General features: G+C 51.8%; 1 protein-coding gene across 5 annotated transcripts in view; it reads left to right on the top strand.

Annotated features, from left to right (window-relative positions):
- HAS3 (hyaluronan synthase 3) overlaps positions 1 to 21,750 on the top strand; it is a 27,384-nt gene extending 5,634 nt beyond the window's left edge. For 2 of the 5 annotated variants that reach the window (XM_082711723.1, XM_082711727.1), the window contains exons 2-5: positions 9,340 to 9,443; positions 13,412 to 14,053; positions 17,488 to 17,589; positions 18,422 to 21,750. In XM_082711723.1, coding sequence (XP_082567849.1) covers positions 9,340 to 9,443; positions 13,412 to 14,053; positions 17,488 to 17,589; positions 18,422 to 19,345 — 1,772 coding nt within the window. In that variant the 3' untranslated portion in view covers positions 19,346 to 21,750. Of the gene's footprint in view, positions 1 to 4,425; positions 5,802 to 9,339; positions 9,444 to 9,819; positions 10,025 to 13,411; positions 14,054 to 17,487; positions 17,590 to 18,421 lie in introns of those variants that run through there. The other 3 variants (XM_082711724.1, XM_082711726.1, XM_082711725.1) reach the window with 3 other exon arrangements.

Here is a 21,750-nt window from a genome sequence, read left to right as displayed (position 1 = left end):
CACCTGGCGGGCTCTGTTGGTAGAGGACATGCCTCTTGATCTAGGGGCTGTGAGTTGAAGCCCCAGGCTGGGCATACAGCCTACTAAAAACCAGAAATTATTTTTACTGGACTCTCAGTTCTGAGACTATACCCTGGTTGTTTGGGGATGCCCTCTCAAGAGGTTTGCAGTGTCCCCAGGATAGGGACCACGTTTCCCAAACCAGATTGAGGACACTGGGTCTGGCGGCCCTTCAGAGCATCAAGTTCATCTTGTAACGTGCAGAGCAAATGACATCCACACATTCCACATCACTGAACAGCATCCTCACGCTGTGAAGAGTTTATTGTGCTCTTCTGTGCGTTTGAGATCTATTAATCCACTAAATCCTCCCACCTGGCCTGTGAGGTAGGTATTATTATTATCCCTGTTTTACAGATGGGAAAAGTGAGGCACCCAAGAGGCTAATTACTCACCCTAGATTACATACCCAGTGATAAGTAGCTAAACCAGTATTTGGACCCAGGCAGTCTGGCTCCTGAAGCTGAGCTTTTAACCACTGTGTTTGCTATTCCCCATAGAGTATCTATTTCCAAATCGTGAAAGGAAAAAAAAAAAAGTGTTCTTAATGTAAGTGAGGACCAGGAAAGTGGTTCCCTGCTTGTTTAAGTGGACGACTATGTCAAGCGAAACATCAGCCATGATTCCCTCTGAGCAGTGTCCTCGCACACCAAACCCAGGCTCAGACACCAGAATTTGTTCTGTGTCTCGTGTTTGACCTCTTTGTTGACCCAGCAACTAGAGATGGGATCTGCTAAAACTCCCCAGCCCTCCTGCTCTTATACTTGAACAGCTGTCATAACTTGCTTGTCTAAAGGTGTGTTCTTCTTCCTGGGGGTGGCAAAGGTAGCAGACACCCAAGATGGCCAAGATGTGTACAGTACAGGAAGTATGGAAAGTCTTCCCATAGATCCAGTCACAGCCCAGATACATCCCCTTTGAAGGTTTACGGTTGTTTTGGTTTGGCTTCTTTTACCCTTTCATCTCCTGGAAGCAGGGCGTCAGTTCTCAGATTGCCTGTTCAGAATGATCACAATGGATCGTTTTAAACTGTGATCTGTTACGTCTGTATTTCTTGCTTGTATACACTGATAGCTCTATTCCATACCTTCTCTCTCGAGAAAAAAAAAAAAAATGAGATCGGAATGAACAGCCCTTTGTTGCAGAAGGGAGAAATAAGGTCCAGACACAAAAGTTTTTGCAAAAAAAAGACAGGGGAAGGGGAGATGTGAGTGCACGAGGGCAGAGAACCTTGTTCTTCTGTTCCCTAGTTCTTAGGCTCAGCCTGTCGGCCAACGCCTGCCTCCCCCCAAGAGCAGCAGAGGGAGAGCTGTGGGTGTCAGCAAAGGGCAGTTTGCAGGGAGCTCCCGAGCAGCAGGAGCGCCCTCTCTGCCACGGAGCTGTGGAAAGCGGCAGGGGCCTTTAAGTGGCTTATTAAATGATGTAAGATTTAATCTTCACTCTCTGCCTTGGAACTGAAGCCTGCTCTGAACGGTGCCTGGGTGGGGCTTTTCTGATGCACAGCCCCAGTCATCGCACGCGGAGGTAGCCTGGCGCTGGGGAGCACAGAGCCACCTGCTCTGCACAGGCAGAGTCTCTAGAGCTTGAACAGTCGTCTCCGCCCTCCCCCACCCCAACATACAACACACCTTTATAGACCACACAGCACTTTCAAAACTTCAGATCCTGTGGTGACCATATTAATCCAAGGGAAGGGCCAGCCTGAAATTAGGCTGTTTTTGCTGAAAGCATGGTGGTGCTGATGCCTCAGAGAGCTGTGGGGGCGGGGGTGGGGGTCAGCGAACTCCCCCAAAGAAACTGTGAGCATCAGAGTTGAAGGCTGCAGCGTCATCCACATAGGGATTTCTCCCTGACCAAGGCCAGGACCAGGGGAGAGATATGGTCATGGGCACTCCATGCTCCCAAAGAGAGCAACGCAGATCCGTTACCCTAACCCATCCTTTGGGTAGGAAAAGCCCCAAAGTGCAGAAGTTCTTTTGTTTAGAAACTGGAAGGTAATCCAAGTCAGGTTTTGGCAGCTTGTGTCCTTCCATTGACAAGGGCTGGCTGGCTTCCCCACACCCCCCAGTTCTCCTCGAAAAGGCAGACAGCACCTTTGCCAACAAAGAGACGACGTCAATCCAGTTCCAGGTATATTGCCGAGTTGTGGGGACTGATCTGCCCATCTGGCCCTGTCCTCTTCTGTGTGTGTTCTCCCTTTCTCCTTTTCCTTTTTTCCTTCGGGCTTGGTAGCTCATTCGTTCACTGTTCAGTTTTTAAGGCCAGTTAATTCGGACAGGGGTGGCAGAGGAAGACGGTGCTGGAGGAAAACGGACAGACACTTCCACGCTCTGGAGCTCGCCTCCGGGGTTGGCTGGCTCTCCGCAGTCCTCCGGGAGCCAGCGACGCGCTTGCAGATCTCAGCTGATGAGCATCCTCAGGATGTGTTCGTTCTCAACCTTGGAAACTAGTAGAATCACCTAACGAATTAAAAAAAAAAAAAAAAAAAAACCAAGCCTGGGGTTCACCCCCAGTGATTCTATTGATCTGGGATAGGGACCAGGCAGTCGTGTTTTGTGAAAAGCTCCAAGGTTTTAGAAGTCTAATGTGCAGCGGCCAGATGCCAAAACCCCTGCATTAGTTTACCTCGTGAGAAAAGTGTGTGAGTATGTGTCTGTGTGTGTGTTAAGGGGGTGTCTAGCTAAGAACAAAATCTGATAGTAGGCCATGCTTCATTGGGGGAAGGGCATTCCCCATGAAGGAGTTGATGGAAACTGCCCCCACCCTTGGCTCTTCTTTAATTGGTTTTATGGAAGATCCATCTTTTGACCTCCTCTGTGACAATGACTAATGATGTGTTTCATCAAGGAAGAGGACTGAAGCAGAAATGCCGGCACATTTAAACACTGTTGTTGATGTTCTTGTAACAAGACCTCAGTGAATTTGGAACAAGGTTACCTTAAGGGATCTGTTTCCCTCCTGCTGCTGATACAGTGGCCGGGAAGGTAGACTGGGACTGTGTTCTACTGAAGTCCAGAAAGTGGGTGTGTGCTTGTGTAACTGAGCAAGTGTGCACGGGTCCATTTTGGATACAATGAGTTTTGTGCGCACTGGAGGGGAGGGGTGACCGGGGGGGGGGCACTTGATAACACCCAGAGCAGAACCTCTTCCTGGGGCTTCCTCTAGCCTCAGTGTAAAGCTGAGTAAAGCTGTTGACATCATCATTCTTGGAGATCCTTTTTTTTCCAGGATAAGCATCCTTTCAGGGTCCACCTAGAGCCCATCTTCCCGTGCACCTCCCTCCCTTACCCAGGATCACCACGATCCTGGATGAGGGGATAAATGGGGCCTGACTCCCGCTGGGGTGTGCCACACAAGCCATGTGCCGTGGCTCCTAGCTATGCTGCCAGGAAGAAAACTTTTTATAATTCACTAAAGGTGCTAGATGAGCTAGCACAGCTATGCATACTTCTTCCTTCTCTGCTAAATTCTCTCAAAGGGAAGGATTTAAATAAAGCAAATTACTCATGTTTTGACTACCACTAATCCTGTCTATATCTTGGCCCTCCTGACTTGACTGTTCTTTCCTTTTTCCTTTTTTTTAAAGTAATTCCTATACTTAATGTGGGGCTCAAACTAACAACCCCGAGATCAAGAGTCAGCCCTGCTGAGCCAGCCAGGTGCCCCTTTACCGCTTTCTTTGCTGAGGTTTCCAAACCCTTTTTACTTGAACCCGTGTATAATATAGACTATACCGCACCTAGCCCCAGCTTAGGAGGAAATTCTATAAATTCAGGATTTATATCATTTTAAAGTACCTTTTTTTTTTTTTAAAGATTTTATTTATTTATTTGACAGAGAGAAATCACAAGTAGATGGAGAGGCAGGCAGAGAGAGAGGGGGAAGCAGGCTCCCCGCCGAGCAGAGAGCCTGATGCGGGGCTCAATCCCAGGACCCCGAGACCATGACCTCAACTGAAGGCAGAGGCTTAACCCACCGAGTTACCCAGGCGCCCCTTAAAGTACCTTTTTATTACAAAATTATTATATTGATAGAAAATAGGGAGACTACAGAGAGAAAGGCAAAGGGAGAAAAATCTATTGTTCCACTACCCCAGACAAGACCTGATCCTGATAATCTGAGTGAACTTCTCTCTTGCCTTTTAATTTATAGGATTTAAAAGAAAACAAGAACATAAATGTAGTCATTCATACATAACAAGTTTGTATCCTGCCTTTTTTAGTTAACCTTGCATCATAAGCATTTCAGCAGATTCCTATGTTCTCTTCATGAGCATAATTCTTAGTGGCTGTACAATATCCCAACAGGAAGGAGATTATGGTTGAAAATTGTCTTCTGGATTTTTTTCCCCCTGCATTCACCTAGGAGAAGGAGAGAGAGGAAAAATGGCCTGGAAGAGCTTTTGCTGTTCAGGATTCCAAGAAAACCATCTCCAGGTCTGGTTTGATACACGGGGTTATCTTTCTGGTGTGCCCTCCTAATCCTGACCTTCCAGCCAGCATAAAAGAACCTCACCCCTTAGTGGGCACTGTCTGCTCTGTCGCCAGCAGAGCAGAGGCCCCTTAATTTGAAATGAAAAAGATTCTTCCATCCAAGGAGGGAGAGAGAGAGCCTGGAGTTAAAATCTCACCATTGTAACTGCAGTACCGAAAAGTTCTTACACCTGCTTTGTCAAACAGAGCCCCCAGCAAGGGTACTGATTACAGAGTACTTGTCTGTAAGAGGGGCAAGTTATGAAAGGATAACTTTGTTGGGTCATAGCTGCCTTGCTGTCGTCAAAGCACATACTTTCCACTTGGAATTATGTATTAACTAGTGTTGCAGATTAAGCTGCCTTGAAGAGGAAGCGCTGTTTAGTCAGCTGGGGGGACAAAACCTGCTGTTCTTTGGAGGCCAGTTTAAATTCACCGTCATTAGCTTCAAGAGGTTTTGATTATGGCCAGCACAGAGAAGTTGATGGGATGGAGCCTGGAGCGCTGGCTTGGCTGTCATCCCCCAGTCTCCTCTGCTTCCCTGGAAGCCCTGGGCTGCACGCCATCGAGGAGCACTGAAGCGTGAGGTCAGAGGCTGAGGGGGCCACTGTGGCTCTAGAAAGCCCCTCTGCCCCCGCCCTGCTCCGTCACTCGATAGGAGAGCAGCGGAGCAGCACCTGACTCCTGGCAGGCTTGTCCCGCAGCTTCAAGCCCCAGCCGTGACAAGGGACACTGGATGGCAGACTCCTCTTGGTGCAAGGTGTTTGAGCCCTTCACAAGTTCGGATGTGAAGAGTGGCAGAAAGGTGAAATCTTTGTTGGTGGACCTGTCAGCTTCAGGTACCTCAAACCCACCAAAGCTTGGCAAATGGCCCTTTGAACACCCCAAACGACAGAAGTCTCTTTCTCTTGATGATCCCCTCATCTCGGCCCTCACTTGTGCCCAAGAGAGTGACAGCGCTTGCCTGCAGGGACACTTCCTGAGGACAGCACCAACAGTGCCCGCCGCCCTAGCACCCCTTTGCTCTGGCTTATTGGCTTGTTAACACACCTCCGATACCTGTTCCCGCTCCTGAGCCCCCAAAACCGCAGCTCAGCTGTCCCCAGACAATACGTGTAACTTACTCCCACCTTGCACGGACTTCAAGAATTCTCCATCACTGCCACATAAAATGCAAGCTCCTCATTCAGTCACTCAAGGCTCCAGAATCTGTCCTTAGCACATCCTCCTCCTCAGCAGCTACAACTCGTCAGGCCCTCCTTGGAGCAGGTACCGTTGCAAGTTCTTCAGTGTACATTTTTTTTTAAGATTAATTAATTTATTTCAGAGAGAGAGTGGGAGCAGGGGGAGGACAGAGAGAGAGGCTGAGAGAGAATCTCAAGCAGATTCCCCACAGAGTGCAGAGCCTGAGCTGGGGTTAGGGGGTCTGCACTGGGCTCGATCTCATGAGGAAGTTCCCCCTACCGGAGATCATGACCTGAGCCGAAACTGAGTTGGCCCCTCAACTAATGGAGCCACCCAAGCCTCCCACCTGCTCTTGTTCTTAAAGCTCTTCTTCCCATCTAGAATGTTCTTGTCTTTCTACATAGTCAGCTCAAGTTCGCCAGGGAACTCTGCTCAGCCCACTCCAGCTCACAGAGATCTCTTTCCTGAAATCCTCAAATTCTTCTAGCTGGATTCTCTCATCAACATCTAATTATAAACTGCCACTTTTCAAGGTATTTGTCTTCAAAATGGATGACTGTCTAGGTGGCAGGGACCAGCCCGAGACTTCCTGGTGCCAAAGCATCATTCCCTTCTCGGGGCTGGTGTTCAGTGTTTGTCAAATGAATGTTGGAATGCAACACACATTTTCTATTGCTGAGCTGAATAGGGAGGCTTTATCCTTCGGAACCGATGTAAGAGCCAGTTCAGCAACATCTGAATTCATGTTTTTAAGTGAGTGGGTGTGGAATTAGTCCTATTCTTCAATCCCCAGTGGAAAGCAGAGATAACCTTGAGCTTTATTGTATCAGCCCCTTAAAGATTCGCCTGCCCTCCTCCCCTGGAAGAGAAGATTGCAAATAGGGCACTGCAAACTGGCTGTTAATTACAGGCAAATCCTCCCTAGCACAGACTGGCCACAAAGGTAAAGATTCTTCTTGCCATCTGATAATACAGGGTCGCTGGCTCTGCAGATCAGAAAAAGAGAATTTGCTTCTCAGGGGAAGCCAGTCAGGGGGCCAAGCCAATGATGTTGCACCTGGACCTGCTGTTCATTTAGGAGTTTTTAATTGACTAGCCCACTGCCTATAAAACTCCCTGGAGCCACCTGAGTGAGATAGACAATAAGCCCGTGGGACAAAGTTGAAGCCTTAGAAATTAACTAGGCATGAGATGTTCCTGGAACAACCTCAGGAAGCTTGCTCCCAGAGAAGTCATGATGCTGTTGTGTTGAGGACAGACAGGATCTTTCCAAACTGGCTGCTCCATTCTCTCAGCTTCTAAACAGGTCACTTATAAGCAGTCAGTGGGCTGTGTATGACTCACAGACACATTTTGCCTGGCCTGTGGGCTGTTTTTTTTTTTTTTTTTTTCCTTCCCAACATTTGAATTAGTTGCCAACACTCAAAAATAAGGAGATTCCACATAAAAATCTGGATTTCTGGGGCACCTGGGTGGCTGACTTAATTTTGGCTCAGGTCATGATCCTGGGGTCCTGGGATGGAGTTCCTCCTTGTCCAGCTCCCTGCTCAGCAGGGAGTCTGTTTCTGTCTCCCTTAGCCCCTCCCCCCGCTTGCATGCTCTCTCTCTCCCCCTCTAAAATAAGACTTTTATTTATTTATTTATTTATTTATTTATTTATTTATTTATTTGAGAGAGAGAGTGAGAGAGAGCATGAGAGGGGAGAAGGTCAGTGGAAGAAACAGCCTCCCCATGGAGCTGGAAGCCCGATGTGGGACTCGATCCCAGATCACAATCTGAGCTGAATGCAGTGGCTTAACTGAACCACCCAGGCACCCCCAAAATAAATCTTTTTTTAAAAAATTTGGATTTCTGGGCGCCTGGGTATCTCAGTCGGTTGAGTGTGTGCCTTCAGCTCAGGTTGTGATCTCAAGGTTCTGAAATATAGCCCCGCATCGCATTGGGCTTACTGCTCAGCACAGGGGAGTCCGCTTTTCTCTCCCCACCCCCCACGTCCAGCTGGTGCTCTCTATCTATATATCTGGATTTCTGATTTCTCTTGACAACAGGGTACCTGCACCCTTCTTACAGGGACATCTTCAAATGGGATATTCACTCCCATCAGGCTGATTCATTCATTTTTGTCCCCCCACCCCAAGACCCTGCTTGTTTTCCCTGATCTAAAATGTTGCAGATTTCAGATTTGGGTGGGAGGTGGGATCAGATAGCTCCTCCAGTGTCTGGCTCTGTGATGATGCCCCTGGATGTGGAGGAGGTGGATCAGGGCTCTAGGGGAGTCCATCATGCCTTGGAGGCAAGGTGTTTTTCAGTGACACTGATCTCTGAATTTCTGGTCACTGAGGATCACATCCTGGAGGAATGAGCTTGTAGAATCCAGAACACTGGCAAACAGATGCCGTCCTCTGGTTGAGGATAACCGGAGTTAATTTTTACTGAGCACCTGCTCTCAGCCAGTGTCCTCAATTCTTGTAACAACCCTGTCAAATACTCAGTCCCATTTTTGGGAGGAAGACACTGAGGTTAGTGCCACACAGCTAGTGGCAGAACTGACTCCAAAGCCTTCCTCTTAACCAAAGCTGCCTCTCTCCATATGTGTTATTAGCTCTTCTTAGGGCCCATCTCAGGTTCAAAACATATTCCCATTGTGGATTCAATACTAGTTTTTAAAAACACACACACACAAAGGATGCTTAAACCATATAGTGTATTAGTGATGATTTTCTCAAGCCAAAGCAAGAAATGATTTGATTTCTTTACTGCAAGATGTGAGGGGGTGAAGCAGGTGTCTTTGCCAGGGGTTTTTGTGTGCCTGAGGAACTCAGCAATGAGCATGAGTAAGGGTGGGCAGGCAAGTCCCTGAACCCCTAAGATTTCTTTGTTTCCTTTTTTTTTTATGATTATATTTATTTATTAGAGAGAGAGCATAAGCACATGAGTAGGGGAGGGGGTGGAGGGAGAAGCAGACTCCCTGCTGAGTGGGGACTGGAGTAGAAGGCAGAGGCTTAACTGCCTGAGCCATCCAGGTGCCCCAGCCCCTAAGATTTCTAAGAGGAGCAGCTTATAGACTGCAACTAATGTTGCTATAAATTTGTTGCAGCTTGGGAAGAAGTGATGGAAATTATCTTTGTGTGTTTGGAGGACATGTAAATTCATTTTTTACTAGTCTTTATCTCTTCAAGTTTTTCCGAGATTTAGGAATCGGGGTCTAATTCAACTGCTTCTAAACTTGCTCTGCTGACAACTCCCCTACCTCTCCCTGACCCCACCCCATTTCATCCAAGTCCAGCAGCAGCTTTTGGGGTCCTGGAAACCACTGGCTGTAAGGTCAGTTGGGGATTTAGGAGGTTACGGATGTCGGAAATAAAGGTGTAAGAAAAGGGGAGGAGGAGTTGGTTTTGGCTTTAAGACACAGGAACTTCCAAGGTTCCTGCAAAACCATTTGGAGCTTTTGCAAACCCTTAAAGTCATCAGCGCCCCACTGCGGAATCTAAAGCTAAGCTTGTCACAATTGTTAACACCTTCTTGGAACAGTCTTTTTATATTTGACAATTACTCTTATGAGCTTTTTTTTTTCTTCTTCTTTTTTTTTTTTTTTTTTTTTTTTTTTTCTTTTTTCGGGCAGGAAGGTTCTGCTGTCTTGGTTTTAGGGAGTACCCTATACAGCGAACAGCCCCTCCGCGTGCCGCAGTCGGGGGAAGATTTCCATCGCCTCGGAGGTTTTGCAGAGTGAGTAGATTTCAAGCCGGGCGCGAGGGTGGCGGAATGGAGAGATGGAGAGTTAACAGTTTTGGAAGTCCCTATGGGTTATATTGAAAGTTAACAAGGCTCCAGGTTCCAGGTTGAGCACAATGACCGCCTCCTCCTGGGCAGCTGGCCCCGGGGCAAGCGCGGAGGAGCTCGTCCTCTGGCCGCCTTGGGAGAACCCACCTTCCCCGGGCGCAGAGACCGGCTGGAGCCGCGTGCACGCGGGTCCCCGCGTCCCGCCGAGCGCCGGCCGCTTATAGCTCCCTCCGACTGAGCCAATAAGGGGGTGCCCCTCGCGGCCCTCGGAGGGGGGGGCCCTCCCACTCTTCCCAACTTTCCCGGCCCTAGGGCCGGAGGAGGGCGCCTCTCCCGGCGGGGACGCGCTCGGTACTTAAAGGCGGCTCCGTGGGGCCGGCGCTCGTCAGTCGGAGCGCGCGGCGGCGGCGGCGGTGCACCGGGGCGAGAGAGGCGCGGCGAGGCGCGGCGGCGGAAAGGAGCGGGAGGAGGGGCATGGAGCCGCCGCGGGCCTGCTGAGCACCGGAGCGCGGGCAGCCGGCGGCACGGTGAGCGCGGGCCCGGCCAGCCGGCCACATCGGAGGGGCGGGCCGCGCCGCGGCGCGCGGGGGCTGCGCCGGGCTCCAGGGGTGCCGCTGGCCGAGCCCGGCGGACCCCTACCGGCTACTCCCTCCCGCCCTCAGCCTCTGCGGGCTCTGCGTCCGGCGCCGGGAGGCCGGCTGAGGGCTGCGGTGTCTCCAGGCTTCACCGCGGTGGTTCCTGCAGCCCCCTCCCCACTGACCCCTCCTCCCTTTCTTCCTCCATCCTCTCCTCCTCCAGCCTCGCCTCCCTTCCTCCCTTGCGGCTTCTGTTTTGTGAATGGATTAGGGGGCGGACGACTGTGCGGGGCACGAGGTTGGTCGGAGTCTCTCCCTCCCCCACTCCCGCCCGGCGGTTCGCACCTGTCCGGCACCAAGATGACGGGCTCTCTGGGCCCTGCGGGTCAGCCGGGCCACGGCCGCATGGATCTGCGGGCCCGGCCTCCCCTTCCCTAGCCGGCTCGGAGGGACCGGGAGGGCGGCCGGCCGGCCAGGCGCAAGGGGAAAAGCCCCAGCCCCCGTGCGCAAGTTTCCATCCCGCCGCGTGTGGGCCCCGTAGCAGGGCACACCTGTCAGCTGCAGAGGCTGCACAGTGGCAACCCCGCAAAGTTTCGGGTGTAGATTGGCGGCGTGCGTCCTTGGCTGAGGGTTTTCTCCTTCAGTCACCTGGGGGGAGGTGTCTTAGGGAGCGCCCCCCAACGTAGTGTCCTTGAAGCCGGGTGCGCATTACCTACGGGGACCGAGGTCTAGCGGATCTCTAATGAACGAAATGGGGGTGGGTGAGAGGTGGTCGAGGTTCCCCTTTCCCCGCTTGAGGTGGCATGGCCCCCTCTCTGGGCAGGGGTGCCTCTGCCAGAGCCCGCACCAGCACCTAATTGCTCGTGGGGTTTTGGCTGCGGGACATTTTTGGTCCTCGGTGGGGTACGGGGTCCCAGGGTAGTGCCTCCAATTCGTGTGCGGGGTTGGGGGTCCTGCCCGGGAGAGGAAGGGGCCGACGACACCGGAGATGCTGCCTTTGTCTGTAGGCACACTTTGCCAAGGTGGCTGGGGCCCAGAGGAGATGAGCAGGGCCTGGTCCGACTGATTTTTTGGGTTTTCCGTTCCTTCCCCGCTGAGTCGTGGGAAACCGGCACGTGGGTGTGGCCGGCGCCGCCTTTGCCAGAAGGCGAGGCTCAGGCGGGGGTGAGAAGCCTGGCGAGTGCCTTCCCGGCTGCATTAACCTGGTGGGCACCGCCTCCGGCATTGCACCGAGGCGGGGCGCCAGCACCCGGCAGGTTGCCGGGCTGGCCTCAGCGGCCCCGGCCCTCTCCCAGAGCGCAGGTGGGCAGTGGTGTCCTGGGGCGCCCCTTTGGCATGTAAGGTCTAGAGGGCTACGGGGCAGGGGGCTCTCCTGGAGGGGGGTGCAGGGCCTCGGGGCCCCTGAGCCGTAGGCGCATTCGAGTGTGGGGAGCTACCAGGGAAGGCGGGGAGTCCTGCAGAGGAAGCAGGCTCCCAGGAATGGCGGGGCAGAGCGCCTGGAGGCCGAGCTTCCCGAAGCCGCGAGGCTGCCAACAGCACTTTCCGGACCGCAGCTGCTGGAATGCTGCTGCTGCCTGAATCTCAGACTCTGTCCTGTGTGGCAGGTGGTAGGGGCACAGGCACTGTTCCCCTGGCAAGAAGGTGCATTTGTGTTGGAGTGGGGCTCAAGGGTTGGTTCCAGTAAGACCTAGAGTTGGGGCTGGCTTGGAAGCGAGACCCCCTGTTGGCTGTAGAGGGTGGGTGGGTAGCATTGGAAATGGGAATCTTCAGATCAGGCAGGTGGCAAAGAAAGGGGATGGGGGGATGGCATGGGTCAGAATGAGGAGTGGGGAGCTGTCATCATCAGCCCCTCCTCTCTTCCCCAATTAGCCTTTCAACTTGGGTAGTTCTTCAGAGCAGGAAGTGTTTCTAATTACAGGGAAAGTATTTATTTACCTGAGCCCTATGGAGCAAGAAACCATTAGAACCCCCCCTTGCGGGGACCCAAAGTCTCAGACCACTTGGGCGAGGTCAAGCAGTCAGGAGGGGAGAGAGCTGTGTCTCAAGCACTCAAGTCTTCGGTGCTGAGTACTAAGCTCTTTTCCTCAGGGCAGATGCGGCACTAAGGCCTGAGTGCAGATGGAGTCTGGCAGCATTGCCAGGTGGACCAGCACGGAGCTGCCATGCGGGCACTAGGACCAAGTGGATGGGGCATCCCAGCAGCCACTCTCCCAGGCTGCTGCAGTGGTGGCTGCAGTTCCCTCTGGTGCCCTGACCGCTGGGTTTCCAGGAGAGCTGCTCACCAGCACCAACACCCCAGCTCTCATTTCCTCTTTTCCTCTGCTTTTCCCGGTTGCTTTCCCTTTCTTTCCTGACTCTACAGTAAATGAGAAAAAGGTGACATAGCAGAGAACACAGGGCAACTTTCTCTTAGTGATTTTGCTGTTTCAAGAGAGAGAAGTCCCCCCCCCTTATGTTTCCTGCTGTTTCTCACCTTTTCCTCCCCCACTTTGTTCATGGGCCTCATGGGTGGCTGTGCTTTACTTCCCTCCCTCTGTGTAGGACCCTGGTGGGTACAGAGCAGGTAGAAGCTCTTGGCCAGGGGCGCCTGGGTGGCTCAGTGGGTTAAGCCTCTGCCTTCAGCCTCAGGTCATGATCCCAGGGTCCTGGGATCCAGCCCCTCCCCCCATCTCTCTGCTCAGCAGGGAGCCTGATTCTCCCTCTCTCTGCCTGCCTCTCTGCCTGCTTGTGATCTCTCTCTCTCTCTGTGTCAAATAAATAAAGAAAATCTTTTAAAAAAGGCAGTAGTAGCAGCAGCAGCAGCTCTTGGCTACTGGCTGCCTCCCTGGTCACCCCCCAGTTTCCCCTCCCTGGCCCTGCATGTGCTCAGAGCTGCCTGGGGCCTCGGATTCATCCTTCCTGAAGGTCGCCTAGAAGAGCTTTGGGTCAGGCAGATCCCAGGATCGCTGTCCACCAGGTGGGGATCAGATAGCTCTTTCTGGGTTTGGTCTAACAAGAAAATATGCTACTCGAAACGCTTTACATATGTAATCCATTTCACCCTCAAAGATGCTACAAGGTTAGTGCTGCAGTCCCCGGTTCACAGATGAATGAACTAAGGGGCAGAGCAGAGGCACAGAGAGAGTAAGTGGCAGAGCTGGCATTCGAACCCTGGGGGCCTGGCTTCTGAGTCAGCACACAGTCTTCGTCCCGCTCAGTCAGTGGCAATGGTTTCAATGAGTGGGTTCTTTCCCCTGTTCTGGGCCTGGCCCAGAGAACATGCCCCTGCTCCCACTGACTGGAAATGCTGCCTTCTGCTGCCTTCCGCCTGACTCCACACCTCCCTCTGTCTCCCTCCAGATGCCGGTGCAGCTAACGACAGCCCTGCGTGTGGTGGGCACCAGCCTGTTTGCCCTGGCGGTGCTGGGCGGCATCCTGGCAGCTTATGTGACAGGCTACCAGTTCATTCACACGGAGAAGCACTACCTGTCTTTCGGCCTGTATGGGGCCATCCTGGGCCTGCATCTGCTCATCCAGAGCCTGTTCGCCTTCCTGGAGCACCGGCGGATGCGGCGGGCTGGCCGGCCGCTCAAACTCCCGGTGCCGTCGCGGTCGCGGCGCTCCGTGGCACTCTGCATCGCCGCCTACCAGGAGGACCCTGACTACCTGCGCAAGTGCCTGCGCTCAGCCCAGCGCATCGCCTTTGCTGACCTCAAGGTGGTTATGGTGGTGGATGGCAATCGCCAGGAGGATGCCTACATGCTGGACATCTTCCACGAGGTGCTAGGGGGCACTGAGCAAGCTGGTTTCTTCGTGTGGCGCAGCAACTTTCATGAGGCGGGGGATGGGGAGACGGAGGCCAGCCTGCAGGAGGGCATGGACCGCGTGCGGGATGTGGTGCGAGGCAGCACCTTTTCGTGCATCATGCAGAAATGGGGAGGCAAGCGAGAGGTCATGTACACGGCTTTCAAGGCTCTTGGCGATTCAGTGGACTACATCCAGGTAAGCGCACCTTTACCAGAAGGGTGTGCATGTGTCCGGCGGGCTGGGCGTACTGGGCAGGGATTTTAGGTCCGGTTGAGGTCCTTTGTGTTGTGTGCATCCTTCGTCTGAACTTCAGAGGGCACTGAGGCCAATGCTGCTCTGAACAGCAGTCCTGGGGTCATAAAGACCAGGGAAGGAATCCTGGTTCTTCTCTACCTACCTGTGGGACTTAGTGTGCACCTCTGGCCTGGTATCCCAGTACTAATAAGAGCTACCAAGTGGATAGACCTAATTCATACCATGCACTATTGTAGGCACTTCATACATATTAGTTCTTTTTTTTTTTTTTAAAGATTTTATTTATTTAACAGAGAGAGAGATCACAAGTAATCAGAGAAGCAGGCAGAGAGAGAGGAGGAAGCAGGCTTGCCGCTGAACAGAGAGCCTGATGCGGGGCTCTATCCCAGGAACCCGAGATCATGACCCGAGCCGAAGGCAGAGGCTTAACCCAATGAGCCACCCAGGCAACCCATATTAATTCTTTTTTTATTTTAAGATTTTATTTATCTGTCAGGCGCCTGGGTGGCTCAGTGGGTTGAGCCGCTGCCTTCGGCTCGGGTCGTGATCTCAGGGTCCTGGGATCGAGTCCCGTATCGGACTCTCTGCTCAGCGGGGAGCCTGCTTCCTCCTCTCTCTCTCTGCCTGCCTCTCTGCTTACTTGTGGTCTCTCTCTGTCAAATAAATAAATAAAATAAAATCTTAAAAAAAAAAGATTTTATTTATCTGTCAGAGAGAGCACAAGCAAGGGGAGTGACAGGCTGAGGGAGAACCAGGCTCCCCAGTGAGCAAGGAGGTCGATGCACAGGACTCCACCCCAGGACCATGACCCGCGCTGAAGGCAGATGCTTGACCGACTGGCCTACCCAGGCATCCCTACATATTAGTCCTTTTAACCCTCATAATATTCCTAGAGGATAAATACTATTGCTACTTCCACTCATAGAAGGTAAATCTGAAAGCCCGGAGAAGTTACGTAACTTGCCTAATGTCACACAGCAGTAAGGCGCAGAGGTGGGATTTGAGCCTAGGCAGTCTGACCATATCCATTCGGCCTTACCCTTGGTAACATGAGGAGAATCTGTCCCTAAGGAGTGTGGTAAGGAGCAGAAGAAATCATGCTCCAACTCACCCGACTGTTGTTTCAGTTCTGGGCCAGAGAGCCCTACTCTACCCAGTGTCACATTCGTGTTTTGAAGTGGAGGGACACAGCAGTGGCTCATCCCGCAGCTTAATCCTGCAGCAGTCCTTGGCACGGCTAGGACCCTGAACAGATTCTTCCCAGTGTCCAGTCAAAAAGGTCATTGACACCAGGCTGGAAAGGTTATTAGGTTAACACAGCTCCCAAACTTTCAAATAACAAAACCTAGAAAGAACTAATGAAAAGCTCACACACTTCAGTACCAAGTAGAAACTGCACTGAGAACCCCAGTTTCCAGTCCAGCACCCACATGTCCACTTCTCTGTTGCATTTCTTGTCCGTACATGCCAGAGGGTCTTGCCCATCCTGTGAATGAATAATGGCTGTCTGGCAGCCCACCTGTGTGCCAGCTCCGTCTTGCTGGGGGCATGTGGAGTATATCGACATTGAATGTTCTCCACTGTACCCACCTAAAATTAGCTTGCCACCAGTGTTTTGGTTTGGGCTTTTTTGAAAGTTGCATCCTCAGATGAATTGGTACATTGGCCTTCTTCTGTCTTCCTAGGGCCTTATACGGAGGGATGTTGAGGCATTTGGTTCTGCAGTTTATCTAGGATCACAGGGCCTCTGAAGCTTTCCTGGAGACTCAGCAGGCACAGGAAAAGCCCTTGAACCCTGGCACATGCTCAAGCCACAGGGACTTTGTCTACTCCCTTGTAGCACAGAATTCCCTAAACCTGCCACACATCTTCCTTTACGGATCATTTTCTGTGGATTCATTCTGGTGGATCAACAAATAGGCTCACACACCTGAGCCAGCCTTTTTCTTTATGGCTCTGGGCTTACTGCCTGGGGCAGCCTGGGGTTCAGCCCTGTTTGGTGGCTTTCAGCCTGTCTTCCAATAGCCCTGCTGTGGGTGTGACAGGAGATAGCCCTGCTTCAACCAGTAGGGAAACCCAGGCGGACAAGAGCTCTAACTTCCCTACCCTGATCTGTTAGAAAGACCACCCTGGAGTGAAGGAAGCTGAGCTGCGTGAAGAATGGGTTAGGGACAGGGCAGGAAGTAACCCTGAGACCAAAAGCACTGGAAAGCCTGGCCTGTTGGCTGAAGGGGCTGTGGGAGTCTGGCCTGAGGCTCTCAAGGCACCTTCTCCCAAGGTGTGCTGGTGGGGAGGCAGAAGGGAACAGGAGTGATGGCTTTATCTGGAGCCCTTTCAACATCTTGCTGCTTGTCTCTGGCCACCATGTCTTCCAGCCTGGCAAGAGAAAACCCAACAAGGAAGGGGGCAGCCCCCTTCCTGCAGGCATTAGCAACTTTACTAAAAGGATTTTAGGCTTTTGCAAAGCAAGGTTTAGGCTCATCTGTGGATACTGTTGTTTGCTCTGTTGTTCTGCCAGTGATTATCTGGGCCTGGTCAACTCAGTAATATTCCAGGAAATAAGGAGTCAGCCAAAAGGGTAAGTGCTCATAGCTCAGATTCAACTAATAAGGGAGCTACCTGCTAGAATCAGACCATGAGCCTCCCGAGGGAAGGTGGGCATGTGGGGAGGACGTGATCTAGGCTCTGGTTGGAGGCAGCTGTTCAGGGTGGCCAAGTGCTTTAAGGTGCCACACTCAGGCTCCTGAGAAACCGGGTGAGAGCAGCCCTTGGACATACCATGCCCTGATCTTAGACACTTGGCCAAAAGCACACAGAGGGCCTTGCAGCGGTATTAGCAGGGTACCTAGGGCCGGGTGGATACATCCTTCACTTGTGTGCTCTGCGGGTTGTCCAGGAGATCAGCGGCTGAAACTGGGAAGACCATGTTAGTCTAGGAGAGCACTTTGGGCAGCAGCCTCATGGCAAGAGCCATTTCTTGGCCTTAACTGGAGTGTCTGCTGAGCCGGGTCTAGCCACTGTACCCGACATCTGATTTCAGTGTGTACCTCCTTCTCCTCCAGGGAAATGTTCTGAGACCATTTTTATGGAGCCTGGCCCTATAGAGGCTAAAAATGAGCCCAGCGCTAAGCATGTTTCCCTGACAGAGTCTCCAGGGTTTCTTTTGTCAGCCTAGTTGGCTGTCAATGTGGTATCTAAACTCTCCTTTTCCTTACTTTTTGTTATTCATCTGACCTATTCTATTTAGCATAGATTTCTTTGCTTGTGGTGGCAGTGAATCCTACAAAGGGTGGTTATGGCCCTGAAGAGGTGAGCAGCATGCGGTGGACACGGGCTGGAGGTCAAAATGGGCTGACCACACACTCCCTCCACAGGTGTGCGACTCTGACACCGTGCTGGATCCGGCCTGCACCATCGAGATGCTTCGAGTCCTGGAGGAGGACCCCCAAGTAGGGGGAGTCGGAGGAGATGTCCAAGTAAGCAGTAATGAGGGATTTCTGGGGGTGGGGTCCAGACTCTTTTCTGCTTCCTAATCCAATGGGTATGCCTGGGAAGTGAGCATCTTGACTATTATTTTGGAGGTGCGTGAGTTTGTGGTGTGTCAGGGCAGTGCATGTGTGTGTGTGGGGGGGCCTCTTCTTGGATAGTTCTCTCTAGTATCAAAAGGCACACTAGGTACCCAATCTCTTTTCTGGCCTTTTTCAACCTGAGGAAGAAGAAAATCACTGAACAGGTATGTAGCAGAGCCCATGCTGCTGGGAGGGGCTCAGTGTTCTGTGGCTACTGATCACAGAGGGTGCTTGTTGACCGTAGTGCAATGAGCACCTCCCAAGTGAGACCCTTGAGAAAGCCTTGTTCTTAGGGAAGGGTTGCGCTGAATGGTGAGAAGGCAGTATGGCGAGATTAAGGGGCCAGATCTTCCCAAGGTACTGCTGGTAACAGATCAGGTCTTCCTGAGCAGCTTTCCAACTGTAGACAGTTGGCTGTAGGACAGATGCCTGGGGGGTGCTGTGCACCCTTCTCAAGCCCTTCTCTCTGCCACCACCACAAGCTGTTTCCTGAGACTGCAGGTGGCTCTGAAGGCTAGAGCAGTGTCACTGGGACAGTCCGTGCAGAGGGGAAGAGGGCATGGGGAGAGTGAGTGGGTAGGGCTGGCTCCTCCGAGCCTCAGGTTTTCCAGCTCTGGCTGGGTTAGGACTGATGGCCAGGTACTGAGCAGTGGGCTGCAGGACTCAGGGTCTCAGGTGTCTCTCTCCCGGGGCTCAAGTCCCCAGGTGAGGAGGCCCAGCATCTCTGATTCCCTTGCAGATCCTCAACAAGTATGACTCGTGGATCTCCTTCCTGAGCAGTGTGCGGTACTGGATGGCCTTCAATGTGGAGCGGGCCTGCCAGTCCTACTTTGGCTGTGTGCAGTGCATTAGTGGGCCTCTGGGCATGTACCGCAACAGCCTCCTCCAGCAATTCTTGGAGGACTGGTACCATCAGAAGTTCCTAGGCAGCAAGTGCAGCTTTGGAGATGACCGCCACCTCACCAACCGGGTCCTGAGCCTCGGCTACCGGACTAAGTATACAGCACGCTCCAAGTGCCTCACAGAGACGCCCACCAAGTACCTCCGGTGGCTCAACCAGCAGACACGCTGGAGCAAGTCCTACTTCCGGGAGTGGCTCTACAACTCGCTGTGGTTCCATAAGCACCACCTCTGGATGACCTACGAATCAGTGGTCACAGGTTTCTTCCCCTTCTTCCTCATTGCCACGGTAATACAGCTTTTCTACCGAGGCCGCATCTGGAATATTCTCCTCTTCCTGCTGACAGTGCAGCTGGTGGGCATTATCAAGGCTACCTATGCCTGCTTCCTTCGGGGCAACGCAGAAATGATCTTCATGTCCCTCTATTCCCTTCTCTATATGTCCAGCCTCCTGCCAGCCAAGATCTTTGCCATTGCTACCATCAACAAGTCTGGCTGGGGCACTTCTGGCCGAAAAACCATCGTGGTGAACTTCATTGGCCTCATCCCTGTGTCCATCTGGGTGGCAGTCCTTCTAGGGGGGCTGGCCTATACAGCTTATTGCCAGGATCTGTTCAGTGAGACAGAGCTAGCCTTCCTGGTTTCTGGGGCCATCCTGTACGGCTGCTACTGGGTGGCCCTCCTCATGTTGTATCTGGCCATAATTGCCCGGCGATGTGGGAAGAAGCCAGAGCAGTATAGCTTAGCTTTTGCTGAGGTGTGACACAGCCCCCCAAGCAGAGTGGGAAAAGTGCAATGGGTAAGGGAGGGAAGGGGAATGGAAGAGAAAAGATGGGGTGGGAGGGAGGAGGGTGTGCTGTTTTAGTGTATTAATGGTCCAAAGGCCAAGTCTGCAGTGCAAAGAACGGTGACTGTACTATATGGTCTGGGGCAGTTCTGCTTACAGGAGACCCCACCATTCCAGCTCAGGGGCCACAGACTTGTTTTCACACCATCCATCTGCTTGCCTCTGCAATGCGTGGTGCCCTCTGGGAAAGATTCCATCTCCTTCCCCAGGATCCAAAGGGAACCCAGAAGTGTGCTAAACCATTTAGTTCCCATCAGTGGCAACTTCTGATAGGTAAGTGACAGCCTGTGGCAAGGGGTTCTCCCACACAATCTGAACACAACTAGTGGTGGTGGGAGAACTCCTGAGATCTGGACCAGCTAGTAATGTGTCCCCACCCCCATCCCCACATCTAGCTATCAATGCAATAAGATTGTGCCTAAGATACAAGGCCCAAAAGCCTGGTCTTTGGGCATCAGAAAACAGGGTCCAGGAATGGTGCTTTATTATGGGACATACTCCATTCCACATCTCCACATCCCAAGGATGAGCTAGACTAGCAGGGAGCTGGCACTGAATTGTTTTTGAGTGTGTGTATGTATCTGTGTTAGAAACTAAAGTCAGCCAGGAGGAACAAAGATGGTGGTGGTGCTAAAGGCCAGGGCCTGTAAGGAGGTCTTGGGCCGAGTGGGTCTCACCTGGAAACTGCCTGACATCTAGATGAGCTTGTCTGATCTCTGCTGGGAGAGGAAATGTTTTAGTTATCTCCCAGGAAGGTGAAACCCCAACATGCTCAGAAAGGAAGTGAGGGCTCAGGAATTTCACCCTGAATACTTCTGAATTCCTCTCTCAAACTCCAATGAGTCTAAGAGAGTTTCCTCCCTTTGCTTTCTTCGAGGTGATGCAGTCACCTCTTCCATCTTTCTCATTGGTTAAGTTTTTCAAGATGGTAACTGAGGCAGAGCCTGGGTCTCACAGGCCCCTCTGCCACAGGCACCCCTACCCTCAGCAGGTGGGGGAAAAAACCGATTAGGAGCCTTTGACCAAATTAACTACAATCTTGAAACTGCTTGGACAGATTCCTTAGCAGCTGGCTAAGCGTGCATGACTTTAAGGCTACAGTTCTTGACAATCATCTCCAGGGAAAGCTTTTCAGTATTCCCTAAGTGAAGCCTCAAATCCAAGCTGGTCATCTTTGAGACTGTGCATTATCCTCAGTGGCTTCTCCAGGGAATCCTTAGAGCCAAGTCATTATTGCACTTGCTTGCTTTTTCCTGGAAACCAAAATCAGAGATGGAATTGGTTCCCAAATCCTAAGGTTCTTCCTTTCTCTCTCATGCCCCTTGAGGCTTTGATTTTCTGCTTTTTGGGGGGGCAAGAGGGAAGGCATTTTCTAGAGCTTTGCAATCCACAGACTATTCTCAGCTCTTGGGTTTGAAACCTGGGATCGCGACTAAGCCTTTGACTTAGTGGATATTTGCTTGCATGCGTGCCTGCTTGCCCTCTCCAAATGTCCATTCTCAGTAGGGGCTGCTAAGCCCTCAGAACCAGCACTAAGGTAGACAAGGACTTGAGGGGGCAAGCCTCTAGTGTGCCCAGGTGCTTCCTACAAAGGAACAAAGTGTGCTCTGAGCCACAGATTGGCAAACCCTGGTGCTTTCTTTCATCTCCCATGAACACAAGGGTTTTCTGGGTGCGGCCAACACCCCTGCATCACATAGACCTTGAGCTTCTAATAAGACTGCTGGGTTGTGTTGGGCCTGACCCGTTAAGGCTGGAAGAGGCAGCAGGCATTTACTAAAGGCAGTTGTTCCAGGCTCTTCCGTGTTTTTGCTGGCCAAGTAAACTATTTTGAGCACTACAATGGAGGAAATCCGGTCAGCCAACTGCAGAGCTCAGACTTCACTAAGGGCTTGTTTTTCTTCAGCTTTTACTTGAAGGTGAAGGTAGGATTGACTCCTGCATGGAAAACTCCGCGTTGTCCTACCAGCAGCTCTGCCTTGCACTGTGGTTATCAACTTTGCTCAAATCAAGAGTAGGCAGGTACAAGTAGTGGGCTCACAACGTTTGACCTCGACTGGTTTTTCTAAGTTATTTTGTACCTTTTTCAGCAGCGAAACCAAACTGGGTCTTCAGCTTTATCCCCATTTCTTGCAAGGGAAGAGCCTTTATACAACTGGACACATTTTGGTTTTTCCTCATTGAGAATTTTAACCCTTTTGTATTCTTTCTACAATAATTTGTAAACATATTTATTTTTACTTTTTTTTTTTTTTTTTTTTACTTTTCAGGTCTAATATTTTATACTGCACTTATTTGTCAAAATAAAGATTCTCACATAA

Source organism: Mustela nivalis, assembly GCF_964662115.1.
Source record: "Mustela nivalis genome assembly, chromosome: 18".
Taxonomy (NCBI): domain Eukaryota; kingdom Metazoa; phylum Chordata; class Mammalia; order Carnivora; family Mustelidae; genus Mustela; species Mustela nivalis.
The sequence above is the reverse complement of the archived record's forward strand: the minus strand, read 5'-3'. Positions and strand labels throughout refer to the sequence as shown.